A 16,416-nucleotide genomic window follows, 5' to 3' on the forward strand; every position below is an offset into this window, starting at 1 on the left:
TCAAAGTTCTCTCTGAAATGTTGCACCACTACTGTTCCTGTGCCAATGACAAATGAAATTTAATAAAAGTGTTCATGAGCTTTTTTTGTGTTGTAATTTTGCTGTGTAAGTATGTGTGTCAAAATAATGTCATATTTATTATTTTTCATGCAAGATTATTACTTACCAATATTTATATCTCGTTTGAAATTCAGGCAGAAACAAGAGCAGAATAGTTACCACAGTTAACTAGCACATTATACATACCACATTCTCTGCCTTCCAGTTGGTGTGGCAGATCAACAACATACAGCCGAATGTGATTACTATTACTTTAAAATTAATTTTTAAATTATTATGAAATTGTAATTAGATTCTATTCAGTTGCATCAAGTTGGAAAGCTTCATCAGTTGGATGCTATCTGTGTCATGCCAACATAGGCAAAATTTAAGCTGTTGTAATAGCTTAAGGAAATGCAGGTGGGTAACGTCCTTGAAAACTGCTATTTCCATAGCTCAACACGTCATGATTCTCAAGAAACAAATGCAGTGATAGGTCGCTGTGCATGTCAATGTAAAACTTTGGTGGACAGGGCTGTGCAGAAACCAAAAAACAGTGTATCTAGAAAGAGAACACACTCAGTTAACTACCACCAGCACTGCACAACTGGAGATGACCAATGTCAGTTGTTACATATAATGAAACATTAACCAACAACAAGTGAAAAAGTAGGGATCTATGCCTTTGATGTTTGAACAGGAAGAGAGCAAGATTTCAAGGAGAATTTAGGCAAAACTCTTCGTCTGCTTATAACATCGCTTGCTACTGTCATCTCAACTGATTCCTTCATAACACTATCCCAATAACTAAAAGTATGTGCTACAATTTCTGTGTTCTTATATCAAATATGGTGAACAGTGCCACATTTTCTGCAGTCACAGTTTTGCTCAGCTGTTGTCAATGTGCATGATGCTTATGTTCTACACAACAGTGTTCCAGAGTGTTAAGGGTCTAACAGATGTATGGCATGTCAAAACTGAAGGGGATTGATAGACAACAGACTTACTCAAACCTAGATAGTTCTATAAAGAGCCTAATCTTAGACACGCCTCACATCGAGTTCTTCAAAATATGACCAAACCAGTTTGAAATAATACTTGCTTAATGCAAAACAGCTGCAGACTTATGTTCTAAGAAGTACCCCATAAAGTTGAGTCAAATTGTGTCCATTACCAGCCTGAAGACACAAATCAATGTAAACTGGCTTCCTATAAATGGCATTCCCAACACTACTTAGCAAAACATCAAGGAAGGGAAGACAGCCATCCTTTTCCACCCCCATGGTGAAGTGAGTAGTTTTGGGGAGTTTATACCTCAAAATTTTTCACAAAAATATTGGCAACAATAGGTGACAAAAGGCTCTTCTTTGTGACTCCACATGTCTGCTCTCTGAACTGACCGTTGAATAAAAATTAAGAGAAAGCAACAGATGTTAAACCTAAATTAACTGTAAAAAATCGAAAAGAGAGACCATATCAACAGTTACTAAAATATTATCAAAGATGCAGCACAAACTCAAATCAGGAAAGAATATAGTTTGTGGCTTCTTCAAAGGAACCATACTGGCATTTGCTTGCATCCAAAGAGGTGATCAACATGAAATCTATTAGTATCTGTGACTTCGGACAGATTTATGTCTACATAGCCACTCACTCTCTTGTTTATAGGTCCTACAATGGTATGACATCAGAGTATCACTCTAGGAATCTCTCCTCTTTCAGTGATTTCCATGTATTTTTCAGGTATGTGTGCCACATCTGCTGGAATTTCTCATTCCTTTTCAATCTTCATGTTCTGATACCATAAGTTCATATTTTTCATTTCTAAAACTTTGGCGAGAGATGTTACATGTGATTTCCTTCAGGTCCCCACATAGCAATATTTTCATTTTCTAGCAGTCATTTGTCCTGTAACTATATTTAGCATGCAGGTCTATCTTTCAAATGAACGTACCCTAAAAAAGTCTTAGCGAAAACACTAAAAAATCACTGGAACGGCATGGATACTGCTTTGGTCCACTAGAATGTTGTTAAGCACTTTGAAGGCGAACACTATTTCATTAACACAACACCTAATGCCTCACAAATTACTGACTCGAGAACAATATGTTCACTGATTGATCATAGTGATATACTGCAATGATCAAATTTTGAGTAAAAATAATTAATCACTGAAGTTTAAGTTTCCTAAGAGAGATTCAGGGAATAGGGTATATGTTGCAGACTGTGTTTATCCAATATGCAATAGATTTTTAGTTTATAAACCAGCATTTATTTACACTGGACACAATAGGAATGATTATGTTGCTTGAACTGTTTTATCGGTCACTCCGATTGCTGCAAAATTTTTCAAACGTTTTGTTGTTTATTGTACTCACTTCTGCCTCTTGGTGCATTTTTGCGTCCACTAGGAAAATTATTGATAAACACTTTCAATACTGCCCTCTTTACAGCCGGCACTTGGCTGTGAACTGGCATATTTAATGGATGTTTGAAATTAGTTTCCAAAGAACAAAAAAACGATAGGAATATGGTTCTTGCATCATTTAAAAGGAAAAAGTAAGAGCTTTAGATGAATGTGAGTTTATTTTACAATATAAAATACAAATGGGTGTTATAATTAAAAAAAGAAAACACAAAAATGTCGTGGATAAAAAAGTTTTACATGAAATCTCATTTGAATAATGCCATTATTACTGTACCCAAATTTTAAAAAAATGTTACTGGAATGTCTAACTGCAGGTACCTGTAAACTAGAGTATTTTAATAGTTCAGATGTAGTTAGCCTTTGTGTGAAAATCCTGGAAACACTGTGGGGCGCAAAGGCCGACGTCACAGTCCTTGCACCACCATCTAAGTCTGTCCTGATGCACTTACCCGTCTCTTTCTTCCCCGTCTGAACATACTTTGCAATACCTAGTAGTATTCACCTTGTTTGCAGTGGGTGGGACCTTCTCTGGAAAGTGCCGTGCAAATGTCCTCTGAAAAACATTTCTGCCCTTTTCAGCCAATTTCTTCCCCACTTTGTGAATAAAGTCTACTAGGGATACGTTCTTCCTAGTCTTCTCTTTATATAAAATAAAACTGTTGACAGTCGACATGATAAACAAGTAGAAAAACAGCTTTTTCCACCACTTCAAAGTTTTTTGGGCAAACAGATAATAGCTGGAGAACTGATCTGTTCTGTCAACCACAGCTTTATTCCTATTGTAATCAATAATAACGTCTGGCTTTACAATTATTCCACCTTCGGTCCTCACTTGAATACTAGTGCTGGTAGACTTATGCTTTGTGGAAAGACAAAAAACATGTCGTTTTGACTTCCACTTCACTACCAAGAGATGTTGTTTCTTTTGAAACTATCTGATCTTTCTTTAGTTTTAGGTTTTGAATATTCGTGGCAAACCTTTCCTGTTTTTCATTACAGTTCGCACTCCAAGAGTTTTATTTTCCCGCAACATGTCGAGAAGAGATTAACTGGTGTAGTACCTATCCATATAAATGCAATGTCCTTTGCCAAAGTACTGTGAACACAACCTTTGTACATGGCCCTGGATACTATTGTCAAAATTCCCTGCAGAACCTATATAAACATCACAGTTTAGCATATAACCATTTGATGAATCGCAGAGAGCATACAATTTTATTCCATTTTTATTGGGTTTGTTTTTCGTGTATAGTCTGAAGCCTATTCTACCACAAAGACACACATTGCCTCATCCATTGTCAGAATCATGCCTGGATGAAAACTACTTTTGCTTTTATTCACAAAGAAATCAAAAAAAGACGTCACTTTGTGAAGTGGGTCGTCCTTTTCTTCACCCTTGCTAATGAACGTAGCATTGTCATTCAATTGTAACATCCACAATATAGCGCAAAACTGATCATGACTCAAAAATTTACTAGCAAATCCTGTCTGCAAAAACAAGTCTGTTGACCAATAATCACTGATTTTCAGCAATTTGACGACGCACATATGCAAACTAATACTGAAAATCAGTAAGTCTTTTGCAATTTTACTGCAGACCACTTATGCCAAACATAGTTTATTTTCAGGCTACCTTTGAGTTTCATTGCTGTAATAACATTACCAGCATACCGATTCGTTTCACTTTTGATGTGCCGAATAATCTCGTCATCACAGAAATAACTAAAATATTGAATCTCCTCAGTGGCACCTGAAAAATGTGATGCTACACCAACTACTTCTTGGAAATCTGGCAGTACTGGCTGATCATCTAGTTCCGACCAATCTTGCTCATTTTGCTCAGTGAGACACACACAACTAGGTACCACAGATGGTGACTAATGGTCTGTACCATTGTCTGCATAGAAAAAAAAATTCAAACATTAGCATTAAAAAGTACTAAATGCAAGTGAAGTAATGAACCCTACTCACAATACAAAATGCGGTAATAAACTCTTCACTTTATAAACAATTGACACACATACATACCTGAATCATCACTTGTACTTTTGTCTGGAGAGTAAGAATTCTCTTTGTCAGAATCGTCAGTTTCAGGTACTGCATCTCCATAACGATTATCTAAAATCTCAGCCTCCGTCAACTCACTGCGCGCCATTTTTGAGATCGTAAACACCTGTGAATAAACTGCAGATAACTTCATCTTTGTAGTGCTCACAACTGCTCCCAGTATGAGATAGCCGATAAGTGCTGGCCTCTTGCGGAAGAAAAATGAACTACCTCCACATTACTTGACAAAACTACTTCAGAGACGCGTTAAACGTGCTTACGGTGCCAAATAAAAACTCGCCCATACGGTATACGGCCGCCGTCGTCAACGTCAGGGCGGCCGTGCCCGTATGGCGTACGGGCACCGTGCTGTAAGTGTTAAAAAATGTCATGATTTAGTTTCACATCATTCACATCTCTATGTGCTTCTTTGTGAACATACAATATTCTGAAAATGCAATCATTTGTTTGACCGCAGTTTTCTGGAACCACTTGAACTGCAAAAATATAATACATTGTGAAAAGCTCCAGTTTCTTTATTTCACATCAAATGTTACAAAATCCACTGGCAATAATAAGCAATTGTCATTTAATTTAAAATAGGTATAATCTATCATCTAGCACACTAATCCACCAAAATATATCACCAGTTGTTTTTAAAAAGATGGTAGTGGCAGTCTTCTAGCCAAGGGAGCTGTTTCATAATTAACTATACAGGTACAGGCAGAAAACAAATCAAAGAAGAGGACATCAAAAAATACATTCTAGCTATATTCTAATTTCAGGAATTTTTAAAATGTGTCCAATGTATCACATTTTTATGTCATTACACCAAAGTTAATGGAAACAGTGAGAGCTACATTTCTACATTCTAACACATACAGCTAATTTCACTTCTGAAGTAGTTTCAGCGCAGCATATTACAACATTTAATATTGTTACACTTTACCATTTATTACACAGTTGTCTCCAAGTACAACAATGAAATGTGTTTGATTATTTCATTTTACGGCAGAAGTATAACTGCAATATTTAAGTATTTCATACAACAACAAATTTTTAGGTTCTCTTTGTATGGGTTGGTGATTGTATGATTCATTTAGTAATAAGGTGATTTTTTTTTTATTTTGTTCCCCAAGTTAATGATCTATACTTTAAGAACATTGCAAATAACATATTAGAATGATTAGAATGATTTTGAACAATCACATTGAAGCACTTTTATTAAATGCATCACATGCATGACACTGCTACATTCCTTCTTATGTAATATTCTTTTAAAACAAAATAAATTAAAGGGAATAATAAAATGAATATTAATAACAGCATCTGGGAACTAAATAAACTGATTCTTTATGAGACAGAAAGGAAAGAGACATCCACTGGGAAAAATAATTCACAACATCTTTCTAAGTCGAGTAAAAAAATGTACCAGTAAACTACTACACTAATGTGACCTGCCCAAGATTCACCTGGCAATAACTAGTTTGTCTGGTAGTGAAAGAAATAGTGTGAATGAGTTTTCATTAACTTAATTCAAAATGTTATGACTCCTGTAAATGCGATGTCTCACACATTCTTAGTTGTAATATGTCCTTTACAAAGACTATAAACTTAATACTATTCCTTATCGTATTGGTCATTGTCTGAGTTAACAGAATACAAGACATATAAACACTTATTTGATGTGTTGTGATGATTGCTTTTACCTCAGTACTGAGGAATGGGTTGGAATTGGAGACTTTAAATTTTACACAGTCTTGTTACAAACATTATGTCTACATAAACGGCCACAGACATGTGCTAGAATGATGTAGTGCTAAACCTACAACTAAGCACCTAAGCAAACCAAACTCAAATTAAGGCAATCACTATTTCATCAATATTAATCAAAATAAACAAAATATTTGTAAAAATATAAAAAAATTAAAAGTACAAATCTGAATAAAAGCAGAGTACAAAACAAGACCAATGCTGACCAGCAACAGGAAACATGCTATACACACTGAATTTCAACACTGAACATACCACATTTGACAACAATTCCTGAAGGTGATTCCTTTTTCTGATTAATACATTTTCATTTGAACTATTCCCAATATATCTATTACAATTTAGACCCACTAACTACTGGTTTTTAAATTTCAAGAGTAAAGCAATCTATTAATGTTAATTATGAAGCTTTGGCAAAGCGTTTACTATAAATAAAGTAGTAAAATTGTGAAAACATATAAAGAAAAAAATTACAAATAAATGTTTGGGCAGCTCTGCAAAATCCACTGATTATTCCAATGTGGCCACAGTTTTAAAAAATAGCTGGTGTGTTTTTAAACACTATAAAGTTACAACTTTGGAAAAAAGATAGCGTTCTATGCCTCACACAGCAATGACACTGTTTCTCACATTTATTATATACTCAGTCTTTTGTACACTGTAATCCCATTCTTGACATTCAGCTTACATTTTACCCAAATTTAATTACAAATTTACAATGGAATGTAGAAAACTATTTTAGTAAAAAAAAGACTAAGATATTTTAATGCTAATCACTATGATAGATTATCTCAAAGAGTGTTATATGAACTTCATTTCACTCCTGCTGCAACTGCTTAGCCTAGGTTCACAGGGATAGCTCTGATAATTTGTACTTCAAGGGAGAAAAGTTTCTCTAAATGGGAACATTTTTCCACCACTCTATGACTACTACTTAAAAAAGAAATATAATAAAAGAACAAAATATCAAAATGTAAATGAAGCTGTTGGTTTAAGACCACAACAAATGCCAATATACCAGCAATAATTATTTTTTACCCTGAACAGAAAGATGGGACTGTAACAATACAGGACTTTCATATTAGATAACTTACAACTGCATAGGAACTCTTGTTAAGTGCAAATGGCCTTACTGTTTACAACATTATGGAGATTCAAAACCAAATAGAACACACACAGCTGTTTATGCAGGATCACAGAATGTCAGAATAGACGGTAAGAACATCACAGACCAATTCACTCCTCATAGTAACATACAGGTGCTGTCCTGCAGCCCTCATGTTATATCACTCTGATGAGCAACTACCCTCACTGTGGCCACAGTTCCTACGCAGCAGCACGCGGACCAGCCGCCTGTCAGGAGATGCATGGCCTGAGGTCCAAGGCGGAAGCAGCACCAGCAGCCAGTGGGCTGAGGCTGGTCTTCACATGGGCTTGTCAATGATTGCCACACCAGCGTAACTGCGCCCAATACTCATTGAGGATGGGAGCATTGACCACGAATCCGTTTTTGGGTTATAGACTTCAACAGATGCCAAGTTTGATGAACCATCATCTCCACCCACCACGTACAGCAGACCATTCAACGAGACCACACCTGTAAATTATCAATTTGGTACATGGTTAGATATGATTCTTACCCTCGATCAGCACAATATGCCCAGTTATTGCCCCTCCCCCCTCCCCCTCCGCAACAATCACAATGTGAACAGTGAGCACTTGTAAAAAGATGGGGTAGCAAACGGAAAGCCTGAAAGTATAAGATGTTTAAAAAAAGGCATATGATTAGTCAAGTGACTGATCCAACTGGTTTAAGGGTAAGACAAATCGAGTACATCTCACAATATCCCACAGTTCTGCAAGCAGTCAGTCAAAATATTAGTGCTAGTCCTAATGAAGTTGGCTACTTTCAGTAATATGAAATATGCATCCAAAGTGATTTGGTTTTATGAATATCCAATTACAGTACAGCAGAAGTTCAGTATGCAGTGTGTTAGGAATGATACAGGCAGTCATACAATTTATTCTTAACACCAAACTTTCATCATCAAACTCAGTTTTTCTCCAACAGATCAAAAAACTGTCAGACTTCACAACATTTTCAGAAGCTGTTCTAAAAGCAGTCACAAGGCAGAATGCCCGTGCCCTTAAGAAATCTATTCAACATAACAGCTTGGGGGTTTTGGCACACATTACTTGACAGTTAAATGTATTTTCCATAAAAGTCTATAGTTGAAGAATATTATGCCAGCACAAAAGAAATGAAACTACTTGCATTAACAAGTAACTATTTGTCATGGCACATTTGTGCAAGACTGTTTATTGCCCTTGAACTGTATTCTTACAATGAGATATGTATCATCAGAAAACTCTGTGACAGTGGATGAGAAGTTTAGTACAAAAAGGTCATTGTCCTTTGCTAGATGGTAAAAATTCCCTCCCCCCCCCCCCCCTCCCCACACCTCTCTCTTTTGATGTGTGTGAAGCCTAAGAAGATATTAAGACATTTGAAGTTAACTGTCCATACATCGCCAAAGAACCGATCAATTTTGGTGAAACCTGCCAAGTATCGATCAGAAGAGTATCATTCACCTACACGCTATGGCAAACAGTTCTTTAGTAATAATAACAGTCTTGTTTCTTTTGACTGTTGGTAGTATTTCTCATTAAGTTCAGATGATTATCAACAGTCTTATGCTGAAATATTGGACCCAATAGCAAATGGCAACAGATTCCCAGACAGAAAAATCTTCAAAAATGATTTATTTTTCATGTAAATTGTAGTGACTGTAGTGATGAACAGTCCCTCTTCAAATATGTCTTTACAGGCCAAAAGTATCCTCTCAACCCTGTCCAGAAACAGACCTCCCACGCCGTGTCTCTCCAGTCACCTATCACCTCCCACATACTCACTGTCTGAACACAAAGGAGTACTTGTCTCATGACTCAATACCACTCAGGACTTGAGCAACTGAATCACATTCTCCTCCAGGCTTTCGACTAGCACTTTTTGTTACCTGAGACGAGGAATATTCTCCCCCTGTCACAGTGGTATTCCGACTACTTCAATCTTGTCACGGGCATCTCCTACTCCTTGAAAGGCAGGGCTACCTGTGAAAGCAGCCATTTGATCTAAAAAGCTATGATGCAACCACTGGGCTGCTTTATATGTGTGCATGACAACTAACAAGCTCTCTATTTGCGAGAATGGCCACCACCAAACTGTGGCTGAAAGACAGCTGGACCACTCTTGTTGCTGAACACGCTGCCCAATACAATGTGCTTCACTTCAATTAGTGCTTCACTGCCTGCACCACCTAGATTCTTCCTACCAACACCAGCTTTTCTGAATTGGGCAGTTGGGAACTCTCCCCACAACACATACTTCATTCCTGTAAGCCCCCTGGCCTCAACCTTTGCTAGTCCCTATCCTCCATCTAACTATCCCCTTCCCTGCTCCCATTCCAGCAATTCACATACCTTCAATACTGCCAATGCACCTAGTCCTTTCCCCTTTTCTACTCTCTTTCCTCAGCCCAACCACCCTGGACAACAACCAACACTGCACCTAGTACCACTATCCTGTCCCCAACACATCCTTGCACTCTCCTATGGGCAGCAGAGCATCACCTCCCACCCTGATAACCCTCCCCATCCCTGCCCATGCTGCCTCCTTATGCCTTCCAATGAAACCAGCACATTGCAAGTCATGCCTGTCAGACACATTCACAATCGGGCCAAACAGTCTGGAAGCAGCGGTCATGTGTGTGTGAGTTGTGCTTGTTTATGAGTTTTGTACTTTGCCTGAAGGAGTTTGCCTGAAAGTTTAAATATTTTAGCAGTCTTTTTCAATGCGCCTGTCTGTGACTCAATGCCTCCTCTACGTGGTGAGTAGCAACCTACCCGTTCCATATTATTGTTATTCCATCATGGACTTCCCACTGTTTAAATCAGAAAGTATCTCAGAGAGAGATCACAGTGACAATATATCGATAATCAGTGATACAGACACTAGCATCACCCAGTGAATCCTCAGACTACTGAAATATCCTCAGGCACTGCCATCTATGACACTGAAATGTTTGTAAAAGTACAACTGCACTGCTTACTATTCAAATATACCACATCACTCAATTTTCTAGATGAGAGTGCATTAAAGATATATCGTACTGTCTATCTACCATTCTGAGTTGGCAAACTGTATTAATGGCACAGGTTTACGTCTGAACAAAAAAGTTAGTTTCCTGAATGGGTTCTGTTTTTACAATTATAATAAATGAGATTGCACATTTTAATGTTTTATTTTTAACTTTGTATAGACATTAGCACAGAAAGAAAAGAGAAAGAGAATTAAATACTGTACAACGTTGATTATGAACACTATTACCACGCAAAGCATAAAATTTATTGAAGAAGTAGGAACAAAAATCTGGAGTCTGTCATGCCATTATTACATTGCCTAACATAAAATTTTGCATCTTAAAGCCTTTAAATGTGATCTAAAGGAAGACAAAATTATTATCCTACTGGATTTTGCTGAAAATGATTCATTTATCATTCATGATGCAGCAAACATTTTCACATGGAAAATAGTCAAATAACAATCTCTGATTCGTTGCCTATTTTCACCCAAATCAGAAGATGGAATCTGCCAGTTTTTGTTTTGTCAGTGACAGTCTGCACAAATGACAAAATTATTATGCATGTTTTTATCAAGGAGCTGATGAAATATGTGAAAACACCTTTTTCTCAGATATCTCATAAATTATTTCAGTAGTGGCCCCAGTGCCCAATACAAAAATTTCAAAAAAATCTTTCAATTTGTGCTATTATAAAAGAGACTTTGGAATGATGGCAGAATGGAATTTTTTTGCTGTGTTATAGAAAGTAACACTGCAATAGGATCTGAGGTACACCAAAGTGATTAACAGTGAGAGCAAGCTTTCAACAGTCAGTTAATTGGGAGATTCTTACGCCTACAGACATATTCTGCACTGAGGTCATTAACAGAATTAATTTTTATTTCGCCAACAAAGAAGAAACTGAACAAAATAAGATCACAAGAAGAAAGATTTAAAACATGGGCATACTTTAGCAGGGACTAGAGAAAAATCATCATTCTTTTTCCAACTGATGAAACAATAATTATCATCAGTATTTCAAATGATTCATCATCTTTTCTGGCTGAAGTTAGTGACAACAGTGAAGCAAGTATATTATCATCAAAACTTCAGCCAGAACAATACACTGCACGCATTTATGTAAAACAATGGTGCAATGGAAATCTCTGTGACATTTCCATTGAGCAGAATGAAGCTTTAAGCATTCACACTGCCCAGAAGATTTATTTCATTAACCAATTAGGGATGAAAAGTTCTGTGTTCCAGAACTTCACATTATTACAGTAATTCCTGTTCCATCAATGACATCATATCTCTGGCACTGTAGTTTCTCTCATGATATTTAACAGCAAATTAATGAAACATCTAAATAAATCGAGCGGCTTGGAGTAAACATAAGCTAAGGGCCCTGTAAGACACCTATTCTAGCTTTGGCCTGGAACATTCAAAGAAATGTACCACCAGGCTTGGGATCCTTGAAAACAAAAACCTTATCAGACATTAGATCCTGTGGGAAGGAACCCAGCCTTGGGATACTGTATGAAGAAACCCTCATTCGGCTTGGGATCCTGTGATAAGGAAACCCACTCATGGCTGCAGTTGCACAGCTTCTGGACATGGCCTCTATGGCAGTAGGAATACATGTTTTCTCACTTTAGAAGAAACCAACCATGGTTAAGCTACCATGAACTATAACAACACATTTATATAATTTTTCACCAGTACGCTTATATTGCACATGAACAGCAAAGTTTGCAAATACAAAATATGCTATACTTTAAGCTGGAATTAAACTAGTATATCAACAGCATTGCAAAATCAAAAGTCACACTCAAAATTCTCATTTAACACAAATCCTTTCCCAAAACATGTCAGGTAAACTATTCTGAAATTCGACAAAATTTACACAATGTGACAGTGGTGTAAAAACCTGGTGTACAATGAGCCCTGGTGCCTTGGTAATGCACAGTTAAATTTTTAAGTATATAATTAGTTTGATTCTGTAGTTTTTATAACATACAAATTTGCTTAATTATGCTACGATGAGATGCAACAAAAGACATACCGCCCACGGTTTTATAATTCTTCCCACTCGAACTCACTTTTTATTCTGAACTTTTGATATTACCTTCCTCTGAATGTACTACACAACTGTAAAACAAAATAAAAGAAGTCTCATTTGAGTAGCAGCATAATATGGGCAAATTTTCACTGCACCTCCACCTTGCCACTGTTTTTAGGGCCTTATATGATAGCATTTCAAACACAAATCTACATTATTAGGTGGTTTGGAACATAATATTTCTAACGAAAATGTTTGGAGAAAATACCTTTTTGTAAAAGTGGGTAAAAATAACCAGTTTTGACATTTTCACAAAAATCATCAACTTTTCCCCTCTAGGTAAACTGTTGGAAACTAGTAGGCGAATGAAATTTTATATTCTAACACAATACATTGGTAAGTTGTTATACATAAAGTTTTAAGTCTATCCTGCAATTACTGCTGGAGATATAAGAAGCGAAACTTCACATTTTCTCAAGAGGCTCTTTTCTTGGCCTACTTTACTTCAAATTATCCATATGAACACTGCTCTTAAATCCCCCCCCCCATTTTTTAAAAATTGTGTCACTTAAGAGATAATAAAAAGATGAACAAGATGAGCTAGTTTTCTTTCTTCCAAGAAAATACTAGTGGAGATATTATGTCTCAAAGTTGGTGGAAACCTTGGGGTAGATTGTTAAAAGTTGCACTAGTGGGTTGAATACACCTTCACAACTACTAAATTGATGAACTTAAAACTTTACCACTGTTTATTGGAAATACGTGTGAATGTTCTTACATAATTTCATCAAAATACATGATGGTCATGTGTGAACCTCTAGAGCAATTGTGATGAAATAACCCATTAAAGCAAATGCTAAACAGGTCTCAGGCTTCCATTCTGTCCCTTGTCAACCAGTCTGATGTGGCAGCTGAAGATAGCAAAAAGAAAGACGAAGTTTTAAATTTCACATTCGAGAAACCGTTCACACAGGAGAATCGTACATACATACTGCCATCTGACCATTGAACAGATTCCCATATGGGTGATGTAGTAATGAGCACCCCTGGCATAGAGAAACAACTGAAAGATTTGAAAGCAAATAAATCCCCAGGTCCGGATGGAATCCCAATTGGGGTTTACAAAGAGTACTCTATGGCATTAGCCCCTTACACAGCCTGCATTTATCGTGAAACTCTCACCCAGCACAAAGTGCCAAGAGACTTGAGAAAAGTGCAGGTGACTCCAGTATATACGAAAGGTTGAAGAAAGGGCCTGCAAAATTACAGATCTATATCCTTAATTTTGGTTTGCTGCAGAATCCTTGAACATATTCTCAGTTCGAGTATCATAAACTTTCTTGAGACTTAGAAGCTTAAGTCCACAAATTACTGTGGTTTTAGAAAGCATTGCTTGTGTGAAACTCAGCTTGCCCTTTTCTCACGAAGGGCACCAGACAGATGCCATATTTCTAGATTTCCAGATGGCATTTGACACAGTGCTCCATTGCAGGCTGTTAACAAAGGTACAAGCATATGGAATAAGTTCACAGATATGTGACTGGCTCAAAGACTTCTTAAGTAATAGAACCAGTATGTTGTCCTCGACAGTAAGAGTTCATCAGAGACAATGGTATCATCAGGAGTGTCTCAGAGAAGGGTGATAGGGCTGTTGTTGTTCTCTATACACATAAAGCATTTGGCAGACATGGTGGGCAGCAATCTGCAGTCATATGATGATGCTATGGTGTATGAAAGATGTAAAAGTTGAGTGCCTGTAGGAAGATATAAGATGACTACAACCAAATTTCTAGTTGATGTGATGAATGGAAACTAGTTCTCAATGTGGAAAAATGTAAGTTAATGAGTAGGAAGAAAAAAACTTGTAATGTTCAGATACAGTATTACTAGTGTCCCGCTTGACACAGTCATGTCATTTAATATCTGGGCATAATCCTGCAAAGTGATGTGCAATGGACCGAGCATGTAAGAACTGTGGTAGGGAAGGAGAATGGTTGAGTTCGGTTAATTGGGATAATTTTTAGGAAAGAAAGGTTGACCTATGAAGCAGACCATGTATAGAACACTGGCGCAACCTATTCTTGAGTACTATTCTATTGTTTAGGATCCGTACCAGCTCGGCTTGAAGGAAGACGTCGAAGCAATTCAGAGGTGTGCCACTAGATTTGTTCCTGGTAGGTTCGAACAATGTGTAGGTGTGTGGAGATATTTCAGGAGCTCAAATGGGGATACCTGGAGGGAAGGCAATGCTATTTTCAAGAGCACTATTGAGAAAATTTTGAGAACCAGTATTTGAAGGTGACTGTCGAACGTAAGGACCAAAACGATAAGATATGAGAAATTAGAGCTCATACAGAGGCACAGAAACAATTGTTTTCCCCTCACTCTACTTGCAAGTCGAACAGGAAAGGAAATGACTAATAGTGGTACAGGGTACACTCCGACATGCACCATACAAGGGCTTGAGGAATTTTCATGTAGATGTAGATGAAACATGATATTGTAAATACTGAGCAAACATTACTCACTTGTCACTGGCATACCATTTTTCCCCACAAAATAGTGATGGCCTTACAATGAATTTAACAATGTTTGAAGACTAGATAGTTTCCTCACACAAAATTCAGAAGTCACAGTGCAGTCAGGCTTCAGATGTGTGAGATCATTTCATTTTGAATGTACTTTTGTTTTTATTTATATCACAACATACTTCAGTGCAATCTTTCCAATTCATTCCCTTAGTTTCCCTAAATAAGCTATGGTGAAAAACTTGATTAAAAAATTCCTCCACAGTCACATTCAAACAGAGTTCTTTATTTCATACCTCTTTCAGAACTACAATGACATTTTCAAAAACATGTACAGCTAACACACAGTGCCCCACAATTTTCATTATATAGTTAATGTCGGTAAGTTTTCTAAAATGGTACCAGTGGTGTATACTTGCAGATTGAACTGATGATTGAAAATTTGTATCAAAGCCTTGACTTAAACCTGGGCTTCCTGCTCACGCTAAGGCACCCTGGCACAGTTGCTTTGCATAACTGCATGGACAACCTAGCACATCTCCTTCCTTAATCCAAATTTCCCATTCATGCCTCAGCCCATTTGGTATTCCCCCTGAACTCGAGAAGCATTGCAGAGGCTCCCTAATTATATTGCAGTAGCACCTAAGCATCGAACAATACAGGGTCCTGCCTGTAGCCCAGGCATAGGTGCTTTAATCTAATGAAACTATATGGTTTCAGACACCTTTCCAAGTCTCCAAAATCTATGATGTATATGTGCAGACTGATGTGACAAACAAAAATTTGTACCAAGGCCAGTATTCGAACATTGGTCTCCTGCTCAATAGGCAAGATGCGCTAACCACCACGCCCACCTGGCACAGTGGCACTGGGAATGTGGATTGAGGAGAGAGGCTTGCAAGCATACTCTATGCAGTTGTGCAAAACCACCATGCCACGGTTGCATTGTGGTTAGTGCATCTGCCTAGTTAGCAAGAGACCTAAGTTCAAAGCCTGGCCTTTGTACACATTTTCATTGGTTGCTTCAATCTGCATTCATACATCATAGATGTCTGAGACTTGAAAACATTTCTGTAACCATATAGTTTAATTTCATTACAGTACCAGTAAAATGGTAACAGTACAGTATTTCACAGTCACTCAGTTCATCAGGTCGGCATTAATGTGTTTCTCAATGCAGGTCTCTCTCTCTCTCTCTCTCTCTCTCTCTCTCTCTCTCTCTCTCTCTCTCTCTCTCTTTGTGACATTATCAACACTGCAGTGCAGTTAACACTGTTGGTGTGTGTTGGTATGCTATTGCTATGTAATTGGGACTGATTTATAAAACTGACTGACATTAACTGTATGATTTATAAAACTGGGTGACATTAATTGTATTGTTACACACTGCATGCTTGTTACTTAACCATTAGAAAAAGT

The 16,416-nt window shown here is 37.3% G+C and overlaps 1 protein-coding gene across 3 annotated transcripts in view; it reads right to left on the reverse strand.

Annotated features, from left to right (window-relative positions):
* Window positions 1-5,033: 5,033 nt before the first annotated feature.
* Window positions 5,034-16,416, reverse strand: part of LOC124777102 (ring canal kelch homolog) — a 141,397-nt gene continuing 130,014 nt past the window's right edge. For all 3 annotated transcript variants that reach the window (XM_047252383.1, XM_047252385.1, XM_047252384.1), the window contains one exon: window positions 5,034-7,883. In XM_047252383.1, coding sequence (XP_047108339.1) covers window positions 7,711-7,883 — 173 coding nt within the window. In that variant the 3' untranslated portion in view covers window positions 5,034-7,710. The remainder of the gene's footprint in view (window positions 7,884-16,416) is intronic.

Source organism: Schistocerca piceifrons, chromosome 2 (genome assembly GCF_021461385.2).
Source record: "Schistocerca piceifrons isolate TAMUIC-IGC-003096 chromosome 2, iqSchPice1.1, whole genome shotgun sequence".
NCBI lineage: Eukaryota > Metazoa > Arthropoda > Insecta > Orthoptera > Acrididae > Schistocerca > Schistocerca piceifrons.